Genomic DNA, 13,621 nt, shown 5'->3' on the forward strand with positions numbered 1-13,621 from the left:
TAGGAGTTTTATGAAAAGGGCATGTGCATGAGTTGTCATGAACAAATCTGAATGATAAGATTCTTTTCTCTTTTTTCTTTTTCTTTTTTAAATACCCAGTATTGATCAGCATGTAGTGAGTGTGAACAAAACAAACTGTTTTGACTGTTAAATGCTTGAACATTACAAAATTCTCAGTCTGCACTCAGGAATGCATCCCCCACATATACTCATTTACAGGAGTGCATGGTTTCATCTTTCACCATGTAGACAGTTGGCAGAAATGGCTAGAGCTGAACAGTGGAGAGAGGGTTGTAGGGTGGATAAGAACAGGATGTAGTGTAAACACTCACACTCACACTCTCCTCATGCCACAAACTGGATTTGTGGCAGCTGCTATGTACATCTCATATGTATGTTAAAATGCATGTATGCTGTGTGTGTGTGTGTAAGTCACATTTTGGTGTATGTACTTAACATAAATGTAATGTGTTATGGAAACAAAGGTGTTTTGTAAAAAATCTAGAGTAGATTTCTGGGTAGTGTGCTTTTTTAAGTATCCATTATTATTATTGTTATTATTATTAAACTGGATCACTGGCAGTGATTTCAATACGGTGTTTTATAACCTGGATCAGCAAAGCTAACAGGACACTTGACTGTTGCTGCAGGAAGCGAATCAAGCTGCGACTTGGCCTCGGTCAACAAAATCATCGAATCCACAACCAGCCAGAACCTTCAGGTGTTCCTGAAGCCTCAGACAGTCACCTCCGGCAGTGACGACAGCGAGCCACAGACGACTCCATGGGAAAGTGCTGATGAAGACTCGGACCAGAGTCTGGACAAGCTGTACAAACAGTCTCTGAACGGAACCATCCTCATCAAGACTGAAGATGTTGACGACATGGAGGAGGGGAGAGAGGAAGGGGATGCGGATTCCATGTTCTCGTTTGCTGAGGTGAGTTTGTTATGTGTGTGTGTGTGGTGGGGGCAGGGTCTGGGGGGGCAGGGGGTTGTATGTTGTGTGTGAGAGTGTGCGTCTGTGAAGGTAAAAAGTATAATATATAGATCTGTATTTCAGTCTGTCATGACAATACCCACATATTGTGTTTATGCACGCATGCATGTGTACTTGCACTTCTTCATTTTGTTTTTTAAGAACATTTTACAGTTAAAAAGATCTTTTCATGTTTTCATAATTTCCATTTTACCAATTTGGTTTCCTCTCTTTCCCATTCCCTGTGCTCCTCCCAGGTTAATCTCACTTTGGTCAGCTGCAGCAGATCTGTTTGGAGAGATTACAGAATTGTGTGTTCAGTGCAGTCTGTTTTTTTCTCTTAATTTCAGTCAAGCAGTCCTAATTGGGCCCTGTGTGGTCAGCTGGACTACAAGTAACAATGTCAAAAGTCAGATAGATGATAGGTAAACATTCCATGAATTAAAACGCCAGTCAGTTCCCGCCTGTTTATCCTGCGTGTTTTTAGGCCCAGGAAGAAAACCTGAGCCGGTCACAGAGCCCCAAGACAAAAGCGTCGCCCAACACCAAGGCGGCCAAGAAGACAGAACCAGGTTCAGCCCCAGTGAAGAAGAAGCGTAACTCGTACGCTGACTCCCCGCACAAGATGAAGTGTCCCCACTGTCCTCGTTCCTTCCCCTGGATCAGCTCCCTCAACAGACACATGCTGACTCACACTGGTAAGGCCACACACGCACATGTACATTTACACACGCATGTACAGGCTCATACACACACATGCATACACACACTTACTCACACACTCACTTGCACACGCATCCACACACACACACACACATACACACACATGCATGCATACACACATACAAATTTTTGATCGGCTCATTTGTTTATACTCACTGTTGATCACTTATTTACTTGATTTGTAGTTTTGTCTTTGTAAAGTCAACATTCAAGAAATATAGACACAGTTCTAAAAAGTGATTTTTCACAAATAACTGTGTGATTGATAAAAAGGACTTTGATTTAGAAAACTGCAAGTAATTGGTCTTTGGTCATAAAATATGGGAGTATTTATTCATCTCATGCTGAGATGATAATTTACTTTGATTCTGAAGATGAGCTTCTTTTGGTTTGAAATACAGAACTTATTAAAAACAAAGGGAGATGCAGATCTGCAGTAGTTTTCAAGAGTTGCCTGGTAACTAAAACAAACATAACTCAATCAGAATCTGATTCAGAATCATTGCATAATCTCGATTAGAGAAATTATGAGTGGTGCTAAAATTATGTAACAGCACGTTGATTACAAGTGGTAAAGCAAATCAACACAAGAAGACCACCCACTCTTAAATATTTAGCAGATAAGTCAACACAAAGAGCAGACAACCCACATTTATACCCTGCAGACAACAAGTAGAACAAATCAACACAAAGAGCAGACAACCCACATTTATACCCTGCAGACAACAAGTAGAACAAATCAACACAAAGAGCAGACAACCCACATTTATACCCTGCAGACAACAAGTAGAACAAATCAACACAAAGAGCAGACAACCCACATTTATACCCTGCAGACAGTAAGTAGAACAAATCAACACAAAGAGCAGACAACCCACATTTATACCCTGCAGACCTAGACAAATCAAACACAAAGAGCAGACAACCCACATTTATACCCTGCAGACAACAAGTAGAACAAATCAACACAAAGAGCAGACAACCCACATTTATACCCTGCAGACAACAAGTAGAACAAATCAACACAAAGAGCAGACAACCCACATTTATACCCTGCAGACAGTAAGTAGAACAAATCAACACAAAGAGCAGACAACCCACATTTATACCCTGCAGACAACAAGTAGAACAAATCAACACAAAGAGCAGACAACCCACATTTATACCCTGCAGACAACAAGTAGAACAACTGAATACAACCAGAAGACAACCCTCAGTTAAACTTACAGGCCAGAAGCCGTTCAAGTGCCCTCGCTGCAGCGTGACCTTCTCCACCAAGTCCAACCGAGAGCGGCACCTGATCCGGAAACATGGTCTGAACATGCTGGACCCAGACTCACGCCAGACGATGGACCGCCCGTACAAGTGTCACTTGTGCGTCTTCAGCTCCTTCGCCACAGAGGGTGAGTGTAAGTGAAGTCAACATAATTTTTTTTTCCTGTCAGTATTTTTTGTTTTGTTTTTCCTTTTTCCTCTCCTTGCATTGATGGTTAAATTCTTGCTTTGGTATATCATCGTCATAATCTTTTTTGTTTTCTTCTCCTGGCATTGATGGTTAAATTCTTGCTTTGGTATATCGTCGTCATAATCTTTTTTGTTTTCTTCTCCTGGCATTGATGGTTAAATTCTTGCTTTGGTATATCGTCATCATAATCTTTTTTGTTTTCTTCTTCTGGCATTGATGGTTAAATTCTTGCTTTGGTATATCGTCATCATAATCTTTTTTGTTTTCTTCTCCTGGCATTGATGGTTAAATTCTTGCTTTGGTATATCGTCATCATAATCTTTTTTGTTTTCTTCTTCTGGCATTGATGGTTAAATTCTTGCTTTGGTATATCGTCATCATAATCTTTTTTGTTTTCTTCTCCTGGCATTGATGGTTAAATTCTTGCTTTGGTATATCGTCATCATAATCTTTTTTGTTTTCTTCTTCTGGCATTGATGGTTATATGCTTGCTTTGGTATATCGTCGTCATAATCTTTTTTGTTTTCTTCTCCTGGCATTGATGGTTATATGCTTGCTTTGGTATATCGTCGTCATAATCTTTTTTGTTTTCTTCTCCTGGCATTGATGGTTATATGCTTGCTTTGGTATATCGTCGTCATAATCTTTTTTGTTTTCTTCTCCTGGCATTGATGGTTAAATTCTTGCTTTGGTATATCGTCGTCATAATCTTTTTTGTTTTCTTCTCCTGGCATTGATGGTTAAATTCTTGCTTTGGTATATCGTCATCATAATCGTTTTTGTTTTCTTCTCCTGGCATTGATGGTTAAATTCTTGCTTTGGTATATCGTCGTCATAATCTTTTTTGTTTTCTTCTCCTGGCATTGATGGTTAAATTCTTGCTTTGGTATATCGTCGTCATAATCTTTTTTGTTTTCTTCTCCTGGCATTGATGGTTATATGCTTGCTTTGATTTGTTGTCATCATTGTTGCTGCTGTTGTTTTGTTTTGTTGTTTTTTTGTTTTTGTTTTTTTTGTTTTTCAACCTTTCTTTATTTTCGCAACTTCAAGTAGCAGAATTGTCCACTTTCTTTGGATTCATAGTGACCAGACAAGTGTAGAGGAAAGGGAGTACCTGAGTTGTGCTGACTGTTGCAGGGAACTTGCTGAAACACTATGAGCAGCGTCACAAGGGCGTCACCCCACCTGAACGCTACCTGAGGAGGGAGGAAGGTCAGGAGGAGGGCTACAACATGGCTGACATGGAGGACATGGCTAACCTCGATGGCTGGTCAGAAAACAACTCGGTGGACACCGATGACCCTGAGGCCTCTGTAAGTGGAAGCCTTCAGTCTTCATTTTGTGCACAAGCACTGGTCATTTTTATCCACATCAACAGGCCCATTAAACTGGGAAATTTTGTTTTGACTTCTCATGAATGCACAAGAATTTTTTATCACGGTAATTTTTATGATGATAATTGAGCTGTGTTTCTGAGGAAAACAAATGATGAAAGCCTGAGGCAGCTGTCAGCCAACTTCACCCAGTAGGCAGCCTCTTGTGCAGTTAACTCCCATGTTCCTAAAGTACTTGGAGTTTGGTCTCTGAGCGAAGATAGGTGTTACATGAGTATCAATAATAATTTCTTTAAGAGTACAGGACACTTTTTTCCCCACAGATTTCCTCGCCTTCCAAAGCCGGAGTGAAGTCACTGGTAGAGAACCTGGTCACGTCCCTCATCAAGAACAATGACGCTAAAACCTCCCACTCCCCCTCCAAAGCCGCCACCCCCACCACCGACACCGCTCAGACTGTGGAAGAGGTTGACGAGGACAGCAATGGCAACGAGCCAGCAGCCACCAATGATGCTTCACTAACATCCCCTTCCTTCACTGGTTCGGCAGAGCGCCACATAAACCCCGAGCGGGACAACTACAATGTGGACAAGATCACATTTTGCTGGAAGTGTTCAGAGCAGTTCACCTCCAGGAAGCTGCTGGTTCGTCACCTAAAGGAGCACAACATTGACCTGCCCTTCAAGTGCTACCTGTGTGACGCCTCTTTCGACAGACGCTGTGAGTGCCTGACTCACCAGGAGAAGAGCCACCCTTCCGACTGGGCCATTCTGAAGGTGGGTTGTTGGAGAAGTGTGTGGAGGGGGGTGTTGTAGGGTGAAGCATGTGTAGGTGTGTATGTATTGTGTGTGTGTGCGATATTTATTTTGCATTTATATGTGTGTGTATTGTATGTATGCATGTGTGTGTATGTTTGTGTGTGGTTGGGAGGTGTGGTATGTACATGTGTGTGTACTTGTCAGTGTGTTTTATGTGGGTGTGAAAGAGAGAAGGAGAGGGAGGATTAGAAAGAGGACTGCATGTTGTGTGTTTGAGAATGCATACTTGGTTCATTCAGCATAAAATTTACCACAATTAATCAACCAACTTATGTACCTTAATGATACACACACACACACACACACACACACACACATATGTATATATATATATGTGTGTGTGTGTGTGTGTTTATATATGCTCACATAACATCATACTTCACTATTGGACGCAGGAGAAAAATGGTGTGGGCTGCCTAGACAAGTTCGCCGAGGACATGGATTACACCGTGGAGAAGATCTGCAAGGCTGCTCAGTTACTGGAGGAGGGGAAGGAGGGAGAAGGGGGCGATCAGACGTCAACGACACCGAGTGGGGCAGGGGAGGAGGGGCAGAGTGAGCTAGTGGCATCTGACTACCTGCAGCGCAAGGTGTACTGCGCCCTTTGCGCCAAGCGCTTCTGGTCACTGCAGGACCTCAGGCGGCACATGAGGTCCCACACTGGTGAGGGGATTTTGCCTGCCTCTGTCTTTGTTGTCTGTCCTCTCAGCTTGTGTGTCTGCCTCTCTTAGTTTGTGTTTTAAACTCTGGAAGGTTTTTAAACTTTTTGAGTGGAAAACTTAAAGCAATGACTAGTTGGGTTTTTTTTCTGTTTTGTTTTTTGTGGGTTTTTTGCCCTTAACTTGAAGTAGATGATAACGTGGTGATACCCTTGAGATGGCCTTAGTGGTTGGCGAGGTTCTAAGCACCATAATTTGATTTGATGTGATTTCTCTGAGTTTCTCTCTCTCTCTCTCTCTTTCTCTCTCTCTCTCTCTCTCTCTCTCTCTCTTCTCTCTCTCTCTCTCTCTCTCTCACACACACACAAACACACACACTCACACATACACACAAACACACACACACACATTCTCCCCCTTTTTTAAAATGTTTTTTTAAAGACTGATTTTAATAATGAGTGTATAAACTTTAAACTTTAACATGGCATCAACTCGCTAAGAATCCAGTTCATAAGTCTGTTGAGTTTGAAAAAAAACAAAACATGAAGAGACTAGAAAATTAAGGGATGAAAAATAAATACATATTAGAGTATAACATGTTCTCATGAGCCTTGCTGTAAATGTGACAAATTATTGTTATTATTTTGTGTTTTGTATAACAGGCGAACGTCCCTTTGAGTGTGACCTGTGTCACAGAAGGTTCACCTTGAAGCACAGCATGATGCGTCACCGGCGGAAACACGAAAAAAACGCCAACGGTGGCTCCCCAACTGCCTTCTCTGATGATGAGGAGGAAGCACAGCTGTCGGAACCTTCCGGTAAGGAATCTTTCCATGTCTTTCAGTGTGTTGAAGGCATCCTTCAGTGTGGCAAAGATACTGTGGTGTGTGCACTTCAACACAAGATCAGGTGGAATTATGTTATTCTTGGACACAGCACTTGTAACCAGAAGGGAGGTAATATACTAAGGGAGTCTTCTTGGACACAGCACTTGTAACCAGAAGGGAGGTAATATACTAAGGGAGTCTTCTTGGACGCAGCACTTGTAACAAGAACGGATTTTATATACTAAGGGAGTCTTCTAGCTGCAACTACTTTCAATTTCTCCGCTTCTTCTCTCTGCATGATTAAAAGTAATTTCAGGGGGAAATGTTTTGTTTTTATAATCAAACAGGGATTGCTTCAGATATATCATTGTGTGTACTGACATGCAGTGTTATGTCAAAAGATGCAAAGATATGTTTACACCAAAGAGAGAAATCAGGATGTCCAGGAATCTAGATCAAAAGGTGTCCTGCTTTGTTTGAGTTTTGTGAGTGTGTGTCTAGCATGCATGCGTGTGTGTGTGTGTTGTGTGTGTGTATGTATATTCAGGCTCATGGGATAGTGGACAGTATTTATTGATGGTAACCACCTGTGTTGGACAGGTAAGGCACCAGCCACACACATGGGTTCTGGACATAAAGCTCTTCGTCAGCACCTGGCTGCCACTGCTGCCAGCCTGAAATCCACCCCATCGACAAACATACCTGTAAGTGAAAGAGAGCATTAGATAAATGTCTTTGGAATCTTTTATTTTGTTTGTTTGTGTGTGTGTGTGTGTGATTTGTCTCCTTTCTGAAGCCACTTGAATTCTGTGTTCTTTGTCACCACTGTTTGCAGACGTTTTTTGTTGTTTTTTAACGCATGTTTGTAAAATGGTTAGAGCGTGGTCTTTTACTCAGTATAGTCTTTATATAAATATATGTGATATTGATAATGATGACGATAACCACAACAATGATGATGATGATAATAAGAGTAGTAGTAAGAATACTACAAAAGTAAATCAACACATGAAAGAAGGAAATGGTCGTCTGTTCAGAGGGGAGGATTGGGGGATGGGGGGATTCTGAAGTCGTCATGTAAGTGGTATAATCTATACATAAAGATTAAAAAAAAGGGGGGGTGGGATTGAATGTACAGAATATTGAGATTGTTTTGTTCTTAGGTCTTGATTTTCAGTTGAACCTTCACCATTTTTTCCTTTGTTACTCTTTCCCTTAGATCTGTTTTTCTGTATTTCTTTTTTACAGTTCTCATTTCATGTCTCTTTCCAGACCACTGTTTTGGAAAACAACAATGTGATCCTGGCAAATCCTGACAACAACAAGGATGATGATGGTGATGCAATGGGAGATGACATCCTGCATAATCTGCTTGGTGTGGAGAGTGAAACCATTGATGAGATCATTGACAAGAAAGACTCTGCTGCCACTCTTCTTGGAGTGTAGAAATGTCATGGTGTGTGGATGATATCTGGCCATGGCTCGTCTCCCCTGTGTAAGGCCTGGAGCAGATCTTTTTGGATTAGATTGCTGTTTACTAGTATGTGAAAAGAAAAGGAAACTGTATTTAGTTTTAGACATTTGTTTGTTTTCTGTGTCTTTTTGCTGTGTTTGCTTTTTCTTGCTTTTTTTTCTTTCTTCTTTTCTTTTGTGAATTTTGTAAAACAAAACAAAAAAAAGAAGAAAAAAAGAAAATCACTATTTTTAATTGTACTGATTCCAAACATTTTTTTCCCTTCTCTCTGTTCTCTCTCTCTCTCTCTCTCTCTCTCTCTCTCTCTCTCTCTCTTATGTATCAATCACATCAAAGGGAGTCCTTAGCTTTACTTTTTTGTTATTGTTTTGGGTTTTTGTTTGTTTTTACAAACATAAATTCGTCCCAGAATCCAATGATGATTGGAATCTCTCACAGCAGCCAAAGACATTCCTTCCCCTGTATTCTGGACATCAGTCAGTGGATGTCTCCAAGCCAGGGCTTGTCGGCCGTTGCTATGCACAACATAGATCTGACTTTGTTTTCCTTTAAAATGTGTCTTTGATTCTTCATCATATGACTTTGTGTGAGTATCCATTTCCCACGGAGAAGAAGTACACTTGACCAGCATCGTCAATGCCTTGTAAAATAATCATTATTTATTATTGAAATGGATTCAGTGCGCCTGAGAGGAGGGCAGTGAGGAATTTTACTGTTATATATGTCAAACTTGTGATCAGCAGCTCCTAACAGATGCTTTGTGGTGAGGTTATCGTCACCACTGCTGACAGTAAAGACTGTTTGCTCTTCGTCAGCAGAGAGGCCAGGTTGTGTTCAACATATATATTTGCCTCTTGCATCATTAAAGACCTGAAGCAGAAGTTTTTCTTTGCTTGGAAAGGTGGTGTGCCCTGTGTGTTTAATTTTAGCATCAGAACTGACTTGTTTATACACTGACTGAAAAGAGGCAGTATCTGTCTTGTGGTTTTGCTGACAGCCAAGACAACAACAAAAAAAGCAACAAAAAACTGTGACTTTTAAAAATGATGAAAGTGTTTTCTATGTCTGCTTCAGCTGTGTAACAAAACTGATTGTGGTGTCGCTTAAAAAGAAGTGTTTGCTGTGTGAGTGGTTGTGTTGCTTGACACCGTGAAGGTGTTTTGGATTTGCCCTGGGAACAGAAACCAGGCAGGTGGTACATAATGGTAGTACACCTTGTACACTGGGTTTGTTGCTTGTCTGCAAAATGTACAGTGCTTGTGTGTTTGAGTTGAAGAACTAAGTGTCAGAGTGACATGTTATTCTGGAACTGTGGTATCAATGGTGGTGAAATCTGCTGCTTGTACAGAAATGAGTGGACTGTTGCTTGTCTCCGCCTTTTTTAAGGGCAGTTTGTGTGTGTGTTTTTTTAGTTTGGGTTTGGTTTGGTTTTGTTTTAGTTTGAATTGGGCTTTTTTGTCCTGATTTTTCTATGATTTTTAATCAGTTGTATAAGCTGCTGACTGATAACTTGTCGATAGCGGCTTCTACTCTCAAGAAATGGTTATAAATTTCTCTATGTGTCGCTCTTTTTTTTCGTTTCTTTTTTGTTTGTTGTTTTTGTTTTTTGTGCTGCCCCATCATCTATAATGATCAGTGGCATCGCTCCCACCCTGCTCATTTTGAGTCTTCCATGCCTGGCCACATCTGAGTTTGTCTGCCACAATCTTGGTGATGGCTGTCCATGGGAACTTGCTGATGTCACACGCCAGAAGAGACCCTGCACTGTTGCTGAGTCATTTCAGTGGTGTTTTGTAGTGTGTGGACTGCCTCAACATACCCAGGACACCACCTGTTAGCCCCCACTTGATGACAATAATCGCTCAGTTGTAGAGCCAGACTGAGTGAGTGTCCTTCCCACCCTCTCCACATCCCTTCACTGACAGCCCCCTTCGAGTCTGCCAACAGCATTTAGTTTGGCAGGAACTCACCCCAACCATGGAAGTGGACTGAGGTCAAAATTGAGGTGGCCATTAAAGCAGGGCATGAAAGGCCACAGAATTTGAATTTTTTGGTTTTTGGTTTTTTGTTCTACTAATGAATGAGGAGTATGCTAAAGAGCCCCATTTAGGTTGCAGTATTGTGAATTGAAACATTCAAACCATGTCTTTGGATTGAACTCCAAGAAATGATCTGCAGTTACTGTACTCTGAAAACACTGAGCTGAAGTGTTGGTGTAATGTTTAACAGCCACTTTCCAAATGAGGTCAAGAGGAGATCTATGCACATGCACTTGTATAGTGATGCTGAATATAAATGGGAAGCTATAAATCATAGGTGTAATTTTGTCATATTGTTTAGAAATCTGTCATAGTGTCAGCTCAGTTGCTTTGATTCAGAATAACAGAATATTTAGTTAGTGTAAATTGTATTATCTTTTTCTTCTGTAAAGTGCCTTTTTCTTTTACAAGAGCAACAGAGTTGAACTTTACTGGGTAGTGCTGTGTGTGCCTGCATACATGAATAGGTGTGGATATGCCTGTATGTTTGCTAAAGAGAGTTTGCTAAATAAATGAAAGAAATGTTTTATGCCATGCAAACAGTTTTGCCTGTCTAAACACAAATGTCCCCAAATGGCAGCATGTTTGTTGTGCAGTTTGCGTAACCCAGATCTGATGTAGAACTTCATGTGCCTGTTGCTTCTGTCTCTGTCTGTGTGGTTGTGTTCCTGACAGACACATGATTGTCACATCCTTGTTCAGCATTCATTTTTCTCTCTTTTTTCAATGTCAACCTCATTGAAACATTTCAACTGTGTTGGTGAGATTTTTTCCCTTATATATGAGTTGTGCTTTTTTTGCTTTTTTTTTTAGTTTGATTTTTATTCCATGTCCGCTGTGATAAGGACATTCCAGAAAAAATACTGTACTGTATGCTTTATCAGTGCCTTTTATTCTGAAAAATGTCTGAACAGCTTTGTCTTTTATCTTTTTTAAAAGAATAATTCTTAATGTAAATGAAAAGAATATAAGATTGAGCAACGTGTGGGTATGTGTATGGATTTCTATACCTTGCGTGTGAAATGTTTGTGAGCATCTGTGAGTCACTTGTGATGATATATTTGTGCGAATAAGGTGGACATGTGTGTATGTGGAGAGGGATAGGATTAACTGGGAGAGGAAGTGAAAAATAGATCTGCAGCAAAACAAACAAAAACACACACACACAAAAAAAAAGAATTCCACATACAATGATTTTCACCTGTGACCTATTGCAAAATTCCCATTCTTTGTTGTCAGAACTCACATGACTATGTCAGTGATCAGAATTCTGTTGTCATTTCAGCAGGTTTTGATCTGGATCCAACGGGCCATGTTTCAGTCTGTTAAGCATGGAGTTATAATTACTGAGCTGCAATGTGTGCAAGGGGCCTGGAGGTTTTAGCGAAAAAGTTGATGTGGTCTGACAGTTTAGATTTTTATACTTATTACATTCCTGGCTACTTTAACTTACCACATTCCTTCATACTGTATTACTTATTACATCACATTTTTTCTACTATATTATGCTTGTATTTTGTAAATCAGAATGAATTTGGACATTCCAAAATAAGTGTATTATGTTTATATTTTGCAAATCAGAATGAATGTGAACATAAAAGAGTAAATTAGATTTTTTTAACATATCATTCCTAAGGTTGGTCATATCAGCATAAATGTGAGCACACCAGAATAGTGTGAACATGACAGAAATTCTCTTTTTTGTTTTTGCCTGTTAATTCATGATTGTGGAAAGAGTTACTGAAGCCTAATGAAATAGTCAGATGGAAAAAAAATTCTTACAGCCTGAATAAGAATCTAGTTGTAATGATTTTGAAAAGAATACAGTCCATCATTAACTGTCATTGTGCCTATTTCTTCTTTTCTTGGATTGTTTTCTTTGCTCACATTGGATATAATGTGTAAGAAATGGCAGATGAGTTATTTAATTGAAGATTGTGTGTGTGTGTGTGTGTGTGTGCGTGTGTGTGTTGGCTAGAGTGTCTTTATAGAATTTTTATTCATAGTTATGATTGAAATACAAGAAATATTTCTTTGCACACACACACACACACACACACACACACACACACACACATTTAAGGTTGTTGTTGTTTTTTACTTTCTCTTTTTCCTTCTAATTTTTCTATATCACACACACACACACACACACACACACACACACACACACATTTTGTCAACATTTTATAAATTAATTTTTGTGTGCGTGTGTGTTAAAGTATTGAGACTGTGGAAATTGTGTATCATGTGGCCACTAGAAATGTCACATCAATTGGAAATGGAAATTGTTAGTGTCCAGGAATGAAGTTTAGCTTCAAGATTTTCCCCTACATAATCATCTGCTTTCTCATTGTCATCAACTCAACAATGCTATCAAATAAAAAGCTGGGATTTCCCCCTACATAATCATCTGCTTTCTCATTGTCATCAACTCAACAATGCTATCAAATAAAAAGCTGGGATTTTCCCCGACATAATCATCTGCTTTCTCATTGTCATCAACTCAACAATGCTATCAAATAAAAAGCTGGGATTTTCCCCTACATAATCATCTGCTTTCTCATTGTCATCAACTCAACAATGCTATCAAATAAAAAGCTGGGATTTCCCCCTACATAATCATCTGCTTTCTCATTGTCATCAACTCAACAATGCTATCAAATAAAAAGCTGGGATTTTCCCCGACATAATCATCTGCTTTCTCATTGTCATCAACTCAACAATGCTATCAAATAAAAAGCTGGGATTTTCCCCTACATAATCATCTGCTTTCTCATTGTCATCAACTCAACAATGCTATCAAATAAAAAGCTGGGATTTTCCCCTACATTATCATCTGCTTTCTCATTGTCATCAACTCAACAATGCTATCAAATAAAAAGCTGGGATTTTCCCCTACATTATCATCTGCTTTCTCATTGTCATCAACTCTACAATGCTATCAAATAAAAAGCTGGGATTTCCCCCTACATAATCATCTGCTTTCTCATTGTCATCAACTCAACAATGCTATCAAATAAAAAGCTGGGATTTCCCCCTACATAATCATCTGCTTTCTCATTGTCATCAACTCAACAATGCTATCAAATAAAAAGCTGGGATTTTCCCCTACATAATCATCTGCTTTCTCATTGTCATCAACTTACCAACGCTATCAAATAAAAAGCTGGGATTTTCCCCTCTTCCTGACCTGGTCCTTTGTAGTTGCCCACAATATGATTTTTATCAGGAGAACGATGTGAACCAATTGCTCATGCTGTGAAACTCTCATCTCTGTCCGTACATTAAAGATTTGCATAATATTTA

The 13,621-nt window shown here is 39.8% G+C and overlaps 1 protein-coding gene across 6 annotated transcripts in view; it reads left to right on the forward strand.

Moving 5' to 3' along the window:
* The window catches only part of LOC143300745 (ras-responsive element-binding protein 1-like), a 78,090-nt gene extending 64,469 nt beyond the window's left edge, over positions 1-13,621 (forward strand). For 3 of the 6 annotated variants that reach the window (XM_076614644.1, XM_076614647.1, XM_076614650.1), the window contains exons 11-19: positions 651-937; positions 1,464-1,674; positions 2,917-3,108; positions 4,302-4,477; positions 4,822-5,274; positions 5,712-5,979; positions 6,638-6,793; positions 7,403-7,506; positions 8,075-13,621. In XM_076614644.1, coding sequence (XP_076470759.1) covers positions 651-937; positions 1,464-1,674; positions 2,917-3,108; positions 4,302-4,477; positions 4,822-5,274; positions 5,712-5,979; positions 6,638-6,793; positions 7,403-7,506; positions 8,075-8,248 — 2,021 coding nt within the window. In that variant the 3' untranslated portion in view covers positions 8,249-13,621. The remainder of the gene's footprint in view (positions 1-650; positions 938-1,463; positions 1,675-2,916; positions 3,109-4,301; positions 4,478-4,821; positions 5,275-5,711; positions 5,980-6,637; positions 6,794-7,402; positions 7,507-8,074) is intronic. The other 3 variants (XM_076614645.1, XM_076614646.1, XM_076614649.1) reach the window with 3 other exon arrangements.

This window comes from Babylonia areolata, chromosome 26, assembly GCF_041734735.1.
Source record: "Babylonia areolata isolate BAREFJ2019XMU chromosome 26, ASM4173473v1, whole genome shotgun sequence".
NCBI lineage: Eukaryota > Metazoa > Mollusca > Gastropoda > Neogastropoda > Buccinidae > Babylonia > Babylonia areolata.